The 15,117-nt window shown below is 37.5% G+C and overlaps 1 protein-coding gene across 1 annotated transcript in view; it reads right to left on the reverse strand.

Annotated features, from left to right (window-relative positions):
• LOC124982758 (antigen WC1.1-like) overlaps positions 1-15,117 on the reverse strand; it is a 111,067-nt gene that overhangs the window by 21,455 nt on the left and 74,495 nt on the right. The window contains 3 exon segments of the mRNA XM_047549694.1: positions 4,313-4,627; positions 5,726-6,040; positions 6,117-6,209. Coding sequence (XP_047405650.1) covers positions 4,313-4,627; positions 5,726-6,040; positions 6,117-6,209 — 723 coding nt within the window.

Genomic DNA, 15,117 nt, shown 5'->3' on the forward strand with positions numbered 1-15,117 from the left:
GAGAATATCATGCTAAGAGCAATAAGCCAAACCCAAAATACCAAAAGCTGAATGTTTTCTCTGATATGTGGTTGCTAATTCACAATAAGGGAGCACAGGGAAGAAAAGAGTTACTTTAGATTATGTAGAGGGGAGTACAGGAAGGGGAAGGGATATGGCGGTAGGAATGATAATAGAATAAAACAGACATTATTACCTCATATGACTACATGACCTATGTGATCCTACAATATGTATAATCAGAAAAATCAGAAATTATACTCCATTTTTGATATGATCTATCAAAATGTATAAATGCATTTTACTGTCATGTACAACTAATTGGAACTAATAAAATTTTTAAAAAATGGTTATGCAAGCTGAAATACTACTCTGTTAAGAATATAACATTATGGAGTTGTTTTACAAGAGTGAGCTCTACTTAAGGAATATCCATAAAATATTGTTATATTACCTCATGTACATTGCATGACAAATGTGATCCCACAATATGAATAATCAGAAAAATGAGAGATTACACTCCATTTATGTATGATCTATCAAACTGTATGAATGCATTCTACTGTCATATACAACTAATTAGAACAAATGAAAAAATGAAAAAAAGAAAAACCAATGTAACAATAGTGTGTATGATATAATCTCAATATTGTAAAATCAAATAAAAAGACTCCATAAGAGAAATGCTTTTATCACTATATGAGTTTAGATAGGATTCTATGAAAAGGAGGATTGGGAAAAGAGTAACTATTAGTTTTATTTACATTGGGGGAATATGAATGGATAAGGGATTATGCAATGTGACTAATGTTCCTTTTATATTTTAATGTCTACCTTGATTTCAATGAAACTTAAGGGTTTGGTTATTCCACTGTTTTGAAGAGATTTTTTTTCACACTAAACCAAAAACAAACTAGAGGGAAGAATGTAAATCCCCTAGGGTCAAAAATGTGCAAACCTAACAAAATAAAGTGTGGCTGATTCAGGGAAGAGAGCAAAAAACATAGCACAGCATAAGAGAAGGTGGGGTGGCCATCCCTTCATGCCTCCACTGCTCTGTGCCCAGACAGACAGACAGACAGACAGACAGACAGACAGTATTACTTATTCCCTGGGAGACTCACATGGAGAGGTTCTTTTGTGTTAAACTTAGAGTGAACCCAAACCCACCACTAGTGTTCTGCACCCATGAATCACAGCCCTGACCCCTGGAGTGGCTCACAGTCTCCTCCACCTTCCACAGGCAAGTCCTTCAAAGTCTGAGAACGGCAAGCTGACTATAACTTCCCTGGCATTTCTACTAATTAAGTTAATTACACACTCATAGGACATGATTTCCAGTTGTTTGTATATCTGGGAGCTACAAAAAAATATGCCAGTGATACTTCTAAAGACAGTTCACCTGCCACTCAGCAACACATTAATCAATTTGGGAATCAAATATTTACAGTATTATATAGACAATATGTTACAGAAGACAAAGACCTCAGAAGACTGTTAGAAGAGTCAGAGCAACATGTGATCTTTCCTGAACTGAGATGAGATTGGGAAGAAAAGGGTTTAAGGATTTAGGATGTATTTTCTGGTAGAGGCACAGAACTTGCTACTACTACATTGAAATTAGAGGGAGAGTGAAATGGAGACGTGAAGGTGAACTGAGAATAAGTAAATGGGCAACAACGGTGGCATTAACTGGGATGGGGAACAGAACAGGGAGAGAAAGTTAGAGGCAGGAATTGAAGGGGTGGAATAAAACACTACTTTGAAAACTAAATTTGGGCTGTCCAATATATATTCAAGTGAGGGTATCCACTAGTAATGGAATATATGAGTTTGGATTTAAGGGCAGAAATCAGCTATGGAGTTTTATTATTGGGGGCCATCAGTGGAATGATATCATCTAAGGCCATAAACCCCAGTGAGATAAGGGAAGAAAGAGTGCTAAGGAAAAGTACAGAGTCTAAAATTTAGTTTCTAAAGAGAGAAGTTGAAACTCTGTAAGATAGAATAAGAATAATCAGTAAGTTAGAGTGACCATCAGAAGGAAACATAAAGGAAGATAGCTGAAACTTTCTATTTTCTAGTGAAGTTTGAGGCAAGATCATCATTTATGTGTAATTTGTGGTTTAAACAGCAGTGAGGGGGAGATCAGGGAATTTGGAGAAGGTCATTTTAGAGAGAGGGCAGGAACACATGTGAGAGAATCACACTAGAATATGGGGCCAGTGTGGAGGGTCCTTCAGAGTTTGGATCACAAATTCAAAGAGACTATCAGGATAGTTTCACATTATAACAGGATAGAGTACTTGTCCACGATTCAGTAGTCCTTGCCTGGTCTCGTGCAGGTAGGGAAGAGTTAGGTAGTTGACTCAACCCGTTCTTGTCCTCGACTGACAAAAGAGACCAGGGAGTTGAGTGTACTTGAAGGAGGAGGATTATAATGGGGCATCATGTTGTCTAATCAGGGTAAGAGGAACTTGTGTAATCATGAGGAGAGTGGAACACTGAGAAACTGATAAGGGAAAACATTTGGAATCTGCATGAGGATGAAATATCTGGAAAAGGAGCATCAAGAATATGTTCGATAAGGAGAAGAGGCAACAGTCAGAGAAGGAATCAAGATTTCAAGCTGGACAGTTAGTGATGGTTGACAGTGTGGTCATGCACAGAGATGGGGTGAGAAGGGAGTGCTTCAAAGTAAGAAAGTCAGAAACAGAGAGGTCAGGATGTTATCTCAGTTGTGTACAAGAATGTAGGCAGCACCAGGAACAGGAGACAGAGGAGCCTGGTAAGTCTGGTACTGCAGCCACCAAGATGAGGGGGAGTGACCAGGCTGGAGAGTGACACCAATGGAAGTGGTGACTGATGCTACCTCATGGGGTAAACTTCAAGTAACTGGACATGGAGAAAAAAATAAATTGTTGAAAATGACAAAGGAAAGCTGAAAACAGGAATATTTCTATTCTAAGACTTGGCCCAGAAACCACATGTTGAAAGGGAAGCCTAGAACCTCCAAATGCTAAGGGCATCATCTCTTTCAGAGGACAGTCAGGTTTTTGTCAGAACATGAACTAAAGGGGACATTACAGGTCTTAAGAAATTGGAAGATGATAGGCTCCAGTTTCCAACAGACCCCATGGAATGTTTCATGGGATAGGGATGGAGTGAGCATATTAGTTTGCAGTAGGGCATGGATAAAGGCTCAGAGGATGTAGGATCAACCAGGACTGCTGGGATTGTGAAGAGATGAGTTCAAGAAGAAAATAATGGGAGTCCAGGCCCCTCATCTCAGCAATTTCCCATATGTGCAGAGGAGAAGATGAACACACAGCTTTTCAGCAGAATTGTTATTTGGTCTTGAGGTCTTCTTACCCATCCAGGTAAACGTTCTTCTCTCTCACACCCTCCTGCTCTGCTCAGGATGGGATTTTATCAGTACTTCAAGGTCACCATGGTCCTCCCACCTCCGAATTTACACTAATCAAATAAATGCTGTAATTACTTTCTTCATTGGACCTTTACTGTTCCTTTAGATCTCAACCTAAATATGCTTTCTCTTTTCTTCTAATTGCACATTTCCACAGCACCTTTCATGCCTTTATGACACCCAAATATATGACTGGTGTGTGTCATATATTTTCTTCTTGTCTCTCCTCCTGCCTAGAATCAAGTTTCTAGTTACAAGTCACTCAATAACTTACCATCAACAATCTAACGTGAGAGTTTGTCTGCCTGATGTAGATGGATTTCAGAGTAAAAGAACATGAACTTGAAGATACCCCATTAGCACTGGAGTCCCCAAGTTGCCCCTCACTTTCTTGAGTGTATGGGTGGATGAAGTGCTTACTCCTAACCTGTTTCCATATCTGGATTAAATAATCACCATAATACCTATGAACAGTTTGCTGAGAGGTTTAACCTTCATTACATGTGAAATAAAACCTAACACAATGATAGGACATAGTAAGTGATTTACATCATGGAGGTCAAATTCCTCACTTTACTAAGGAAATACAGATTAGTTACTATAGTCTAAGACTGCATTAGCCATTTGCTTAGTCGGTTTTTCAGAGGATGAATTCATGCTTCCACATATTCAATTTAATATCCATGGCATTTTTCACATAAATGGCTGTCAGAACAGGTTTACTTCTTTCTGTCATTGAAACAAGATTGACAATTGAGACTTAAATAATCTATATTCAACTTTCAACTTGTAGACTTATTTGAACTCATTCCTTTGGTGTGAAAGTATGAAATTTCTCTAAATACAACCTGCAGAGTGAGGACACAGGAATAGGCAGTAGGTCACCTGAACACATGATGTAAGCTTCCTCCTTTGGAGAGCAAGATCTCTGTTTCCAAGGGTCAGAAGGACACTGCCAGAGAGAGGTATCCGTTTTCCTACACCGGATATTATCCACCCAGCGGGGTCTAGAACCTTCCCTGTGAGGAACAGAAGAGTTGAGAGTCCCACTGTCCCCACAGCCAAGCTGTCTGCAGATCACAGACAAGGTCACGGCTTCCATGGGGCTGTGGCAGACACTGCCCCAGGTGTTGTTGTAGAAAACTTCCAGCCACCCAGCACACTCCTGGTCCTCGCTCACCATCCTGAGGGCCAGGAACTCTGAAATCAAGAGGAGAACATCACAACACAGTGAGTATTTACCCCTTAGTGCTGTTTTTTCTTTATCCCTAGGTAGTGAGTGCTCATTGCTAGCTTTGCTAAAAAATGCCCACTGTGTGGAAAGACAAAACTTTTACCCCTTTTTACCTGTTTTGCTTAATTGTATGTCACTTTCTATTTCTATGAAAAAAGTGTAGTGGAAAATGAACAGGCAAGAACACTGACCTGGGCTCCTGCAGGGAGAGGGGAAAAGCTATCTGACTAAATATCTGACAGACTCTGTAAAGGGGGTGTGGACAGTGGGGTGACAGAATAGTGAAGTCCCAGAAAATCAGTTCCTGATCTTGGGAGTCTGTGAATAGGTTACCTCATGAGGCAAAGGGGCTTTGCAAACGGATCAAGATGAGGATTATTTTCATGATGAGATTATTATGGATAATCCCGGATTAAGTAGGTGAGTCCAATCTAATCACATTCTTAGACCTGTATTCTCAGAAGCAGGTGTTTCTAGCCATGGTCAGATGGAGATGTGAACATGAAAAAATGGTCAGAGGTATGCAAGGTGGTTTGAAAAGGAAGGAAGGGACCATGAGCCAAGGAATGGAGGCAGCTTCTAGAAGCTGCAATGGCAAGGAAATGAGTAATCCCAGAGTCTCAAAAGAACAGCCTACTGAAACCTTGTTTTCAGCCCAGCCAGATGCAGGTCAGATTCTTAAATTACGCAAATATAAGATAATAAATTTGTGTTCTTTTAAGTTACTAACTCTATGCTAATTTATTATATAAGTAATAGGAAAAAAATGTAGTGAGTCTCGGGATGTTGTACCAACAGTAACTGAAGCATGAAGTCTGCAGTCAAATGAACCCTGCAGAGAATGACTGTGTCAGGGGACAGGGCTGTGAAGGAAGGAGCAGGAGTTCAGTTGCTGCAGCAGAAAATTGTGCACCTCATTGTCTCTGCTGGAAGGACAGGTACTGTGGGAGGAGCTTCCACCCCCTCTGTCCTGTCTGTAACCTCCGACCCTGCCATAGGGTTCAGACACCATCCTGCAGACCCTCTGATGCCCTCCCAGCCTGTGCACAGTGTGCACCACAGACCTGAGCAGATGACACCAGCGTCCTCCTTGTGCCTGCAGTTGTGCTGCCCCCAGCCCTGGGAAGGGCACTGCCACACGTGGGCCTCCTCTCCTGTGCAGTTCAGCTCATCCAGCCAGATGGGCCCTGACCCCTCTCCAAAGTGAGCAGAGATGGTGGCCTCCAGGGCCATTCCACAGTCCAGCTGCCTGCACACCACGTGGGCATCACTCAGGTCCCAGCTGTCATCACAGATGGAGCCCCAGGAGCCCTGCCGCAGGATCTCCACTCTCCCTGCACAGCGACCATCACCATCCACCAGGCGGAGCTCTCTGCTGTCTGGGGAGAGACAGGGTCATGTCAGTGGGCGTTTACACAGGGAAGGAGAGGGGTGTTGTGCTGGGTCCTTGCTCACCTGAGCAGTTGGTAGTGTGTCCCTCTGAGGCTGCAGAGCCTGCTAGGTCAGACCAGCAGTCGTTGCACTGGGGCAGCAGCTGGGTCAGGTTTCCTACAGAAGGGTTTAGAGAGCAGGAAACTCAGAAAAATATATAGTAATCTAGTGAAGGCATTTGAAAGCTGAAGGACATGAGCAGTAATTTCCTATCTTTCAGACTGTTGTGCTTTATGTCAAGCACTAGGAGTGACTTCAGGAAAGTGGGAATATATCTGTGGTGCTTGAGAGCACTGTGCAGCTCCCATGGCAGCAAGACTTTTGGAGTAAAGTTCAGAGAAAAGTAAAAAATGGGATCAGCTATTTTTCCCTAGAGGCATTTGCCCATTCAAAGGTAGAAGGTGAAACTGAAAAATCCCAACATGTTTGCCACATTGCCTTGGGAACATGTGAATGTAATTTAGGTTGAATCGAAGAGAAGGAATTGTGTTAAACAGTCAGGAAAACTGTATCATATTTTGAGAACTAAAAGAAGTTTTGTCATAAGGATGGTGCCCAGTTTCTCAAAACTTCAATTGTTTTTGTTAAGGTGATCTACCTTAAATAAAGTACATAGAAGAGACAAAATGAAATCCTTTCTGAAGGTTTTGTATAGTTTTTTGAATACAATGTTGATCAAAAATACCACATGAGTTTAGAGAATGAAGAGGATAAAGGAGAAAAAGGTAAAGATTTTTTACATAATTAGTATTGATGTTTCCTTATAGGTAATTTAAATAATTGTCATTAAATGTCTATTAAATGGCAAGATGTGCATCTTGGCAGAGAAAAGATCACAAGAATCTAACAAAAATTTGAGAATTAAAAAGTCAATAGTTAAAAATAATAATCTAGAAGATAAGTCTAAAAACAGTAAATTATCACAGAATAGATATAGTGGAGTACAAAAACATAGGAAAATACACAGGGTAAAGCACAGAAAGACAAGGATAGAAAATATAAATAGGGACATGAGAGGCATGGTGAGACAACCTGAGATTCCTACATATGCTATAAGTTTCAGGTATTTAAGACCACTATTGACAGTGCTAAAAGTAGAACTTAGAAAATACAAGATATTCAATACACATATAGTTTTTAAAAATATCCAAAAAATCTGCCATGCTCTGTCCATTCACCTGTGGGGTCTATTACTCCTTCCCTTGAATCTGAGCTGACAATGTTGACTTCCCTCTATGCAATAGAATGTGGTAAAATCAACACCACTTGACTTAGGAACCTATCTTAGAAAGTCATGCCTCCTCCTCTTTTGGATGTTTGCTTTATGGGACTTCTACTATATGGAGGCTATCATGTGAAGAGTGCATTTACAGGTAGTTCTTTCAACAGCCCCAGATGAACTTCAAGGTACCAGCCATGAGAATAAACTATCCTTGGATTCCCAGCTTGGTCAAGCCTTCAAGTGACCTCAGCTCTGGATCACATTCAAGTACAACCTTATGACAGATCCCAAGAGGCAATTGCCAAGAGCCCTTCCTAAATTTATGAGTCAGGAAATCATGAGAAAAATGAAATGCATTTTGCATTGCTCTGCTCTTCTTTCTTTCTTTCTTTTTCTTTCTTTCTTCTTTCAGATGTTTCATGCAGCAATAGCAACCAGGACCATTACACTTACTGTGAAATGGCAATTCTACATTCCCATCTTCATTGTGGCACTATTCACCATAGCTAAGGTGTGGAGTCAGCCAAGGTGTCATTGAAAGACAAATTCATTAAGACAATGTGGTATATACATAGCCATAAAGAAGAATGGAATCCTGTCATTTGCAGCAAAATGGATAGAACTAGAGGAAATTTTGTTCTGTTAAATAATCCAGACACAGAAAAACAAGTGCTCCATGTTTTCTGTCAAATGCAGAAGCCAAGCAAGTCTACCTGAATGGAGAGTGGTGATTGCTATAAGCTGTACTCATAGCACCACACAGATAGTTTAAATTTCTACTTTGGAAAAAAGACAAAGGCAATTTTCATTCATTTATAGCAAATTCAGGTACGAATTTACATGTTCTCATAGTATTTGATTATTTTGCTAATTGCCACAGTTCAAAATAGGGACTTTCTAGAAAATTATTCATTCATATTATTAAAAAATATCAATCCTCATAAAATATAAAGAAAATTTCAAGAGTTTCATAGTAAAGAGGATTATATAAGTACTAGAACGTGAATGCAGTGCATTATTGTATTTTTTTTACTGTGAGTATCATACTTAGAAAAATTGTTGAAAATCTGATCAAGGCTAATATACTGTACAATAGTATTATAATAAGAATGACTTATGGTATTTGGTTACTGTACTGTGGCCATATAAGAAATTCTTGAAAGTATTTTAGGAGTAAAAGGACACATACATTATCCATATACTCTTAACTAGAGATTCAGAAATATTATATATATATTCAGGGATAAATGTGGCAGAGGAGGAAAGAATACAGAAAAATAGTAGCACTATGGAATCTGAGTTAGGGTTACCTGGAAATTTTATACTATCCTTGAAGCTTTTTCAGAATTCTCAAAGAAAAGAAGAGAAAAAAGAATGAATGAAATAAAAAAGGAAAACCAACTCATTAAAAAACCCCAACATACTAGGAATAGGAAAGACAGTGGAATGAATCTGACACAACTCTCCTATGTCCATTTAAGAATACATCCAAATGAGTCTCCACATCTTGTACAACCACAACACTGGGATCCTAATTAGAATAAGCTATACTCTGTGTTTTTATAAATATGTCATATATATCTAAAAAGAACAAATTAAAAAAAAACATAGAAAACAAGTTGAATTCATTCTTAGGACATTTTGCAAAGAGAAACACTAACAGCATTAAAAACATAAAAGACTTAGGGGTACACCTAGTAAAAGTTAAGTTTAATCTCTAAGAGAAATTACAGATACATCCTCTAGGTCAGTTATCTCCATATTCATGTGTAGGCCAGATCCAATCTCAATCTAAATGCCACCATGCATTTTTTTTGTTAAATACATCAAGTTGCTACTAAAATTTATGTGAAGTGCATAAGACCAAGTATGACCAACACATTAGGTAAGAAAATCAACACTATTAGAGGAGTTACTTTAAAGTAATCTTCAAGAAAAGTTACTCATACATACTGTAAACTTATAATAATTAAGTAGGTAAGCACAGTTGCAAGGTTAGAAAATGACAAAAAGGAACAAAACAGATAAGAGTAAGAAATATCTGAACACTGTTTATTTCAAAGGTGACCCAGCAGTAGGGAAAAAGCTTTTCAGTAATGATTCTGTATCAACTGGATGTCCAAAATAATAATGTGAAACTATTTTGCACACCTTACACAGCATATACAATACTAATCCCAGAAAAATTGCAGTTATATGTAGAATAAAAGTAATTAAGCATGTATAGGAGTGCTCTTGAAGAATATTTTTATGATTACATGATAGAAAAGTTCTATTTAAAAGGACATAAGAATACTAAGTCTACAGAAATGGTTCATAAACTGTGCTTCATTAAGAAAGATTATTTTACCCCTGAGAGAATGATATATTAAGAAAGGGAAAGTAAAAGGACAGTGGTTAAAAACCTAATACAAATATATACATATGTGCACCAAAAGATATTGTCATGATAATTTTTAGGATCATTATTTGGGAAGTCAGGAAGTGTCAAATCACCACATGAGTTGATAGAATCAATACATTGTCATGTGGTCATTCAGCAGAAAATTCTACAGCAGTAAAAATTATATGAAACTACAAATAACAACATGGTTTAATTTTAAGCTTTATGTTGTGTCCAAATAGACACAAAAAGAGAATGTACTGCATGATTTTACATAAAGACCAAAACTTGACAAAAAGTTTCTTTGGCAGCAGAAGTTACAGTGGTTTTCTTTAGAGAGGAGGAAAGCACAGTGACTGGAGGGTTGTGCACACCACTTCTGGGAGCTGTTGATGCTCTTTGATGGTCCAGGTTGAGGTACGTGACAGAGCTATCATCCATTGCTATACAATGTTCTCTATGAATTGCAATAAAAAATAATGCTTATTTTAAAATATTCCTGTGAGAAGATTCTAGGATGATGGCAGAATAAAGAGGTCCCTTCCCTGGCCTCCCTGTGTATGAAAGCAATAAAAGTAGACAGAAAGCATTTCAGTAAGGTGGGCGGATGAACAAAAATTAAGGGGAACTTACTGAAATTTAATAATGGACACAAAACAGATTGGGGACTCAGGAGATCAAATATAATAAAACAAGGAAGAAATTCCCAGCTCCACAGCCCTGGTAATGGTTGGAGGCACAAACCAGAAAGGTCCCACCACAAATTCAGTAAGCAATAGGAGAATTAAAGGAACCCCCATTCTGGGGAGTATTGAGGCATGTCAAAGTACAGAGAGAATAGAGATCAAAGTCACTGCCCCACTAAACAGTCAGGGACTTGGCACAATATCCTTATATGGGAAAGAAACTGCATCTCTCCTGGTGGCAGCATGTGGAGGACAGCAGAAGGAACCATTTTGCAGCTGTAGTGCAGGGGCTGGCAGCTGGGGGAGCCAATTTCTGGCAGACCCAAGTCTGACTTGAAAAACAAGACAAGCAAACCCACACTGTGTGACAGAGACTGTGCCTAAGTGACCAGGAGAAAATAAAACATGGACAGAGTTTTACACAGGGGAATACTGGTTGTGGAAAGCCACCAGGCTTAACCCTCCTCCTTCCAATCCAGCTGCTTGCAGAACTGACAAGGAGAGATGCACCTAACCAGGAATTTGAAAGGGCCCCAGGTGGGAAAGATTGTTTGGAAACTGAATCAGAGGTCAGGAATTGTGGGGTCCAAAAGTAAATTACTGGATTAGAACTGGCTCCTACATCAAACAATGGAACCCAAAGGAGATTCTGGGGGTGCAGTCTTCCAGCATGGACCAGCAATTGCTGGGCCCTGGAGGTGCACTGATTTAAAAATCTCCAGAACAACTGACATTCAGTGAAGAGACTGGAGTACACTTAAGCCTGAAACATACCTCCTCCAGGGTTTCCACCTACAGGATGAACTATCTCACCCTAGCAACCCCACCCTGAGGGTGGAGCAAGCCTCATACTCTATACAACCTCACCTAACTGCTGAGAAGGGAAGGTTAGAATCTTTTGAACTCCAGTGGAAACAACTGTTCAACTTTTCATCATGATTTTTTTCTTTTCTTTTTCTTTTTTCTCTTACATTTCAACATTTTTGAAACCACTTATTTTACATACATCAGTTTATTAAGGACTAGTATGACTGATTAGTATTTTTCAGTTTTGTTTTGTATCCTTTTATTTTTACTTTTTGTTTTATTTTTTAATTCTTAAAAATTTTAATATATATGTGTGCATATATAATATATGCAATTATTATCTCTTATAATCACTTATCTGTTTACTGGATTCTCTTTCGCTCTTTTCTCTGCTAACAGTCAACCTCTATTACCTCCCCCTTTCACTCTTCTTTTAATTTTTTACTTCTATCTTCTCTCCTCCATCCTCATAATCTTAACATCTGACACCACTTCTGTTCTCCCTTTGTTCACATTTTGAAATTTTAAACCCTTTTTACAACTTACTGTTTTTATCATAGGTAATAACTGAACAAATAATTTCTGTTTATTGTAACAAAACTGTTAGATGTCTTAGTAGAAGCTATTTGATTTAAGGCTGTATATTGTTTCCATTGTTGTTATTATTAGTCTCCTCTTTAATTACAAGGTGGTGAAAACATTCAGGGACCCTCTAAGTCAAAAAGGTAGAAACTCTATGCCTCATATTCACATTGCTAGATGGATCTAGCACAAACAAACATGAAAAAACAAGGGAAAAATTGCCCTAAACAAACCAAGATGCTACAGTAATAGAATCCATCGACATCATAGTGTAAGAAAAGTTAGAGAAGGAGTTTAGAATGTACATAAACTGATATGTGAAGTAAAGGATAATGTAAGGAGTTAAATGAGAGAGAAAATTCAGGAGGTGAAAGATCATTTCGATAAAGAGATGGAGATTCTGAAAAGAAAGCAAGCAGAAATCCTTGAAAAAATCAATAACTATAATAAAATTCAATTAAAAGCATCACTAACAGACTACACCATTTGGGATACAGAGTTTCAGGCAATGAAGAAAATATAAAATCTTGACCATGGAAAATAAAGTTGACCATGGAGAAAAGATCTTAAGAGACCATAAACAGAACTTACAAGAAAGATGGGATAATATGAAAAGACCAAATTTAAGATTATTGGGATAGATAAAGGCGCAGAGATACAAACCAAGGGAACCCACATATTTTCAATGAAATAATATCAGAACACTTCAAACACCTTAACAATGAAATGCAAAACCAAATTCAGAAGACTTTCAGGACCCCAAAGGTACAAAACTACAACAGACCAACACTAATATTATAATGAAAATACCTAACATACAGAATAAGGATAGAATTTCAAAGGGAGGCAGAGAAAAAATGTCAGATTTTATTTTGAGGGAAACCAATTCAGATATCAGCATATTTCTCAACCCAGACTCTCAAATCTAGGAGGACTTGGAAAAATTTAACCAAGCTGTGAAAGAAAATGAATGACAACCAAGAATACTATAGCCAGAGAAATAAGCTTTAGATTTGAAGATGATACAAAAATCTTCCATGATAAAGGAGGTAAAAGACTACACAATTAAAAGTCTTAACAACAGTATACTGGCAGTAAATATTCTCAGCAAAATATTCCATGAAGAAAGAAATGAAAAATATAAGTGAAAACTACCAAAGGGAGGAACCACACTAAAGGACAATCAATCAAAGGACAAACTCATTGGAAATAAAAATCCAGAAATAAACCAAAATGACTGGGATACAAATCATCTCTGGAATAATACTTTGAATGTAAATGGTTTAAATTCAATCAATCCTAAGGAATAGGACTGGCAGGTTTGGATAAAAACAAGACCCAAAAATAGCTGTCTCCAAGAGGACTCACCACATAAGCAAAGACATCCACAGATTGAAGGTGAAAGGATGGGAAAAAAACAATCACTCATGTGGATTGCATAAACTAAGCAGGGGTTTCTATCATCATACTAAACATAAGTGGACTTCAAGCCAACATTATCAGAAGGGACAAAGAAAAACATTTCATACTGCTTAAAGGAATATACATCAATAACGAATATGCTAAGTGAGAATAAACCAAACCGAAAAACCAAAGGTCCAGTGTTTTCTCTGATATGCAGATGTTTAATTCGTAGTACGGAGGGCAAGGTGATGGGCAGAATAGTTACTTTAGATAAGTAGAAGGGAGTAAAGGGGAGAGGAAGGTATATAGTGGTAGGAAGGACAGTAGAGTAAAACAGACATTAATACCTCATGTACATATATGACTACAGGACCAATGCTATCCTACAATATTCACAATCAGAAAAATGAGAAATTATACTCCATTTATGTGTGATTTATTAAATGCATAAATGCATTCTACTGTCATGTATAAGTAATTAGATTAAATTAAAATTAATAAAAGAATATCAATTGTAAATATATATGGCCCACTTAATGGAGAACTTGTGTAAATCAAACTCTTCTCAATTTTAAGAATTAAATAAACCAGAACTCAATAATACTGGGTGTACATTAGCACACCTCTGTCAACACAGGATAGATCCTCTAAAAACTGAGCAAATAAACTATATAACTAATACAATCAATACTTTAGAATTAATAGAAATACATAGAATTTTTCATCCATCAATGACTAAATACACTTCTTCTCAGGCAGCACATGAATCCTTCTCTAAAATAGACTGGCTGAGTCTCAGAGTTCTCAGTCAAGTTCTACAAGACCTTCAAAGAAGAATTAAGACTGATAGTCTTCAAATTATTCCATGAAATAGAAAAGGAGGAACCCTTCCAAACTCATTCTATGAAACTACTATCACTCTGATACCAAAACCAGAAAAAAACACATCAAGGAAGGAAAAGTTCAGACTAATATTCCTGATGAACATAAATGCAAAAATTCTCAATAAAATTCGGGCAAATCACATTCAAAAACAAATGAAAAGGTAGTGTATCACGATCAAGTGGGATTCATCTGAGGGAAGCAATGTTGATTCAACATATGGAAATCCATAAAAGTAATTCATCACATCAATAAGCTTAAAGACAAGAATCATGTGATCATCTCATCAGATGCAGAAAAAGTATTTGAAAAACACAGCATTCCCTCATGTTCAAACACTAGAAAAACTAGGATAGTAGGAACATATGTCAACATTATAAAAGCTATATATGCTAAACCCAGGGCAATGTCATTCTAAATGGAGAAAAAATTGGAAGTGTTCCTTCTAAAAAGAGTGGAAACAAGATAAGGATGCCCTCTTTCACTTCTCTTTTCAACATCATCCTTGAAACTCTGGAGAGTGCAATCAGAAAGAAGAAAAATTACAGGGAAATTAATAGGAAAAGAAGAATTCAAAATATTCCTATTTGCTGATGACATGGTACTATATTTTAGAAACTAAAAACATTCCATCAGAAAACTTCTAGAACTCATAAATGAATTCAACAAAGTAACAGAATATAAATTAACACCCATAATCAATTGTGTTCCTATACATCGGTAATGAATCCACTGCAAAAGAAAATAGAAACAACCCCATTGTTTTATAGCACTAGAATTAGGAAGTCAATCTAAAAAAAAAAAAAAAAGAGGTGAAAGACCTCTACAATGAAAACTACAGAACACTAAAGAAAGAAATGAAGAAGGACTTTAGAAGATGGAAAGATCTCCTATGTTCATGGATAGGCAGAATTAACATTGTCAAATTGACCAAATGACCAATAGACATTATACAGATTTAATGTAATTCCTATTAAATTCCACTGACATTTCTATAGAAATAGAAAAGCAGTCATGAAATTCATTTAGAAAAATGAAAGACCAGAATAGCCAAAGCAA

This window comes from Sciurus carolinensis, chromosome 4 (genome assembly GCF_902686445.1).
Source record: "Sciurus carolinensis chromosome 4, mSciCar1.2, whole genome shotgun sequence".
NCBI lineage: Eukaryota > Metazoa > Chordata > Mammalia > Rodentia > Sciuridae > Sciurus > Sciurus carolinensis.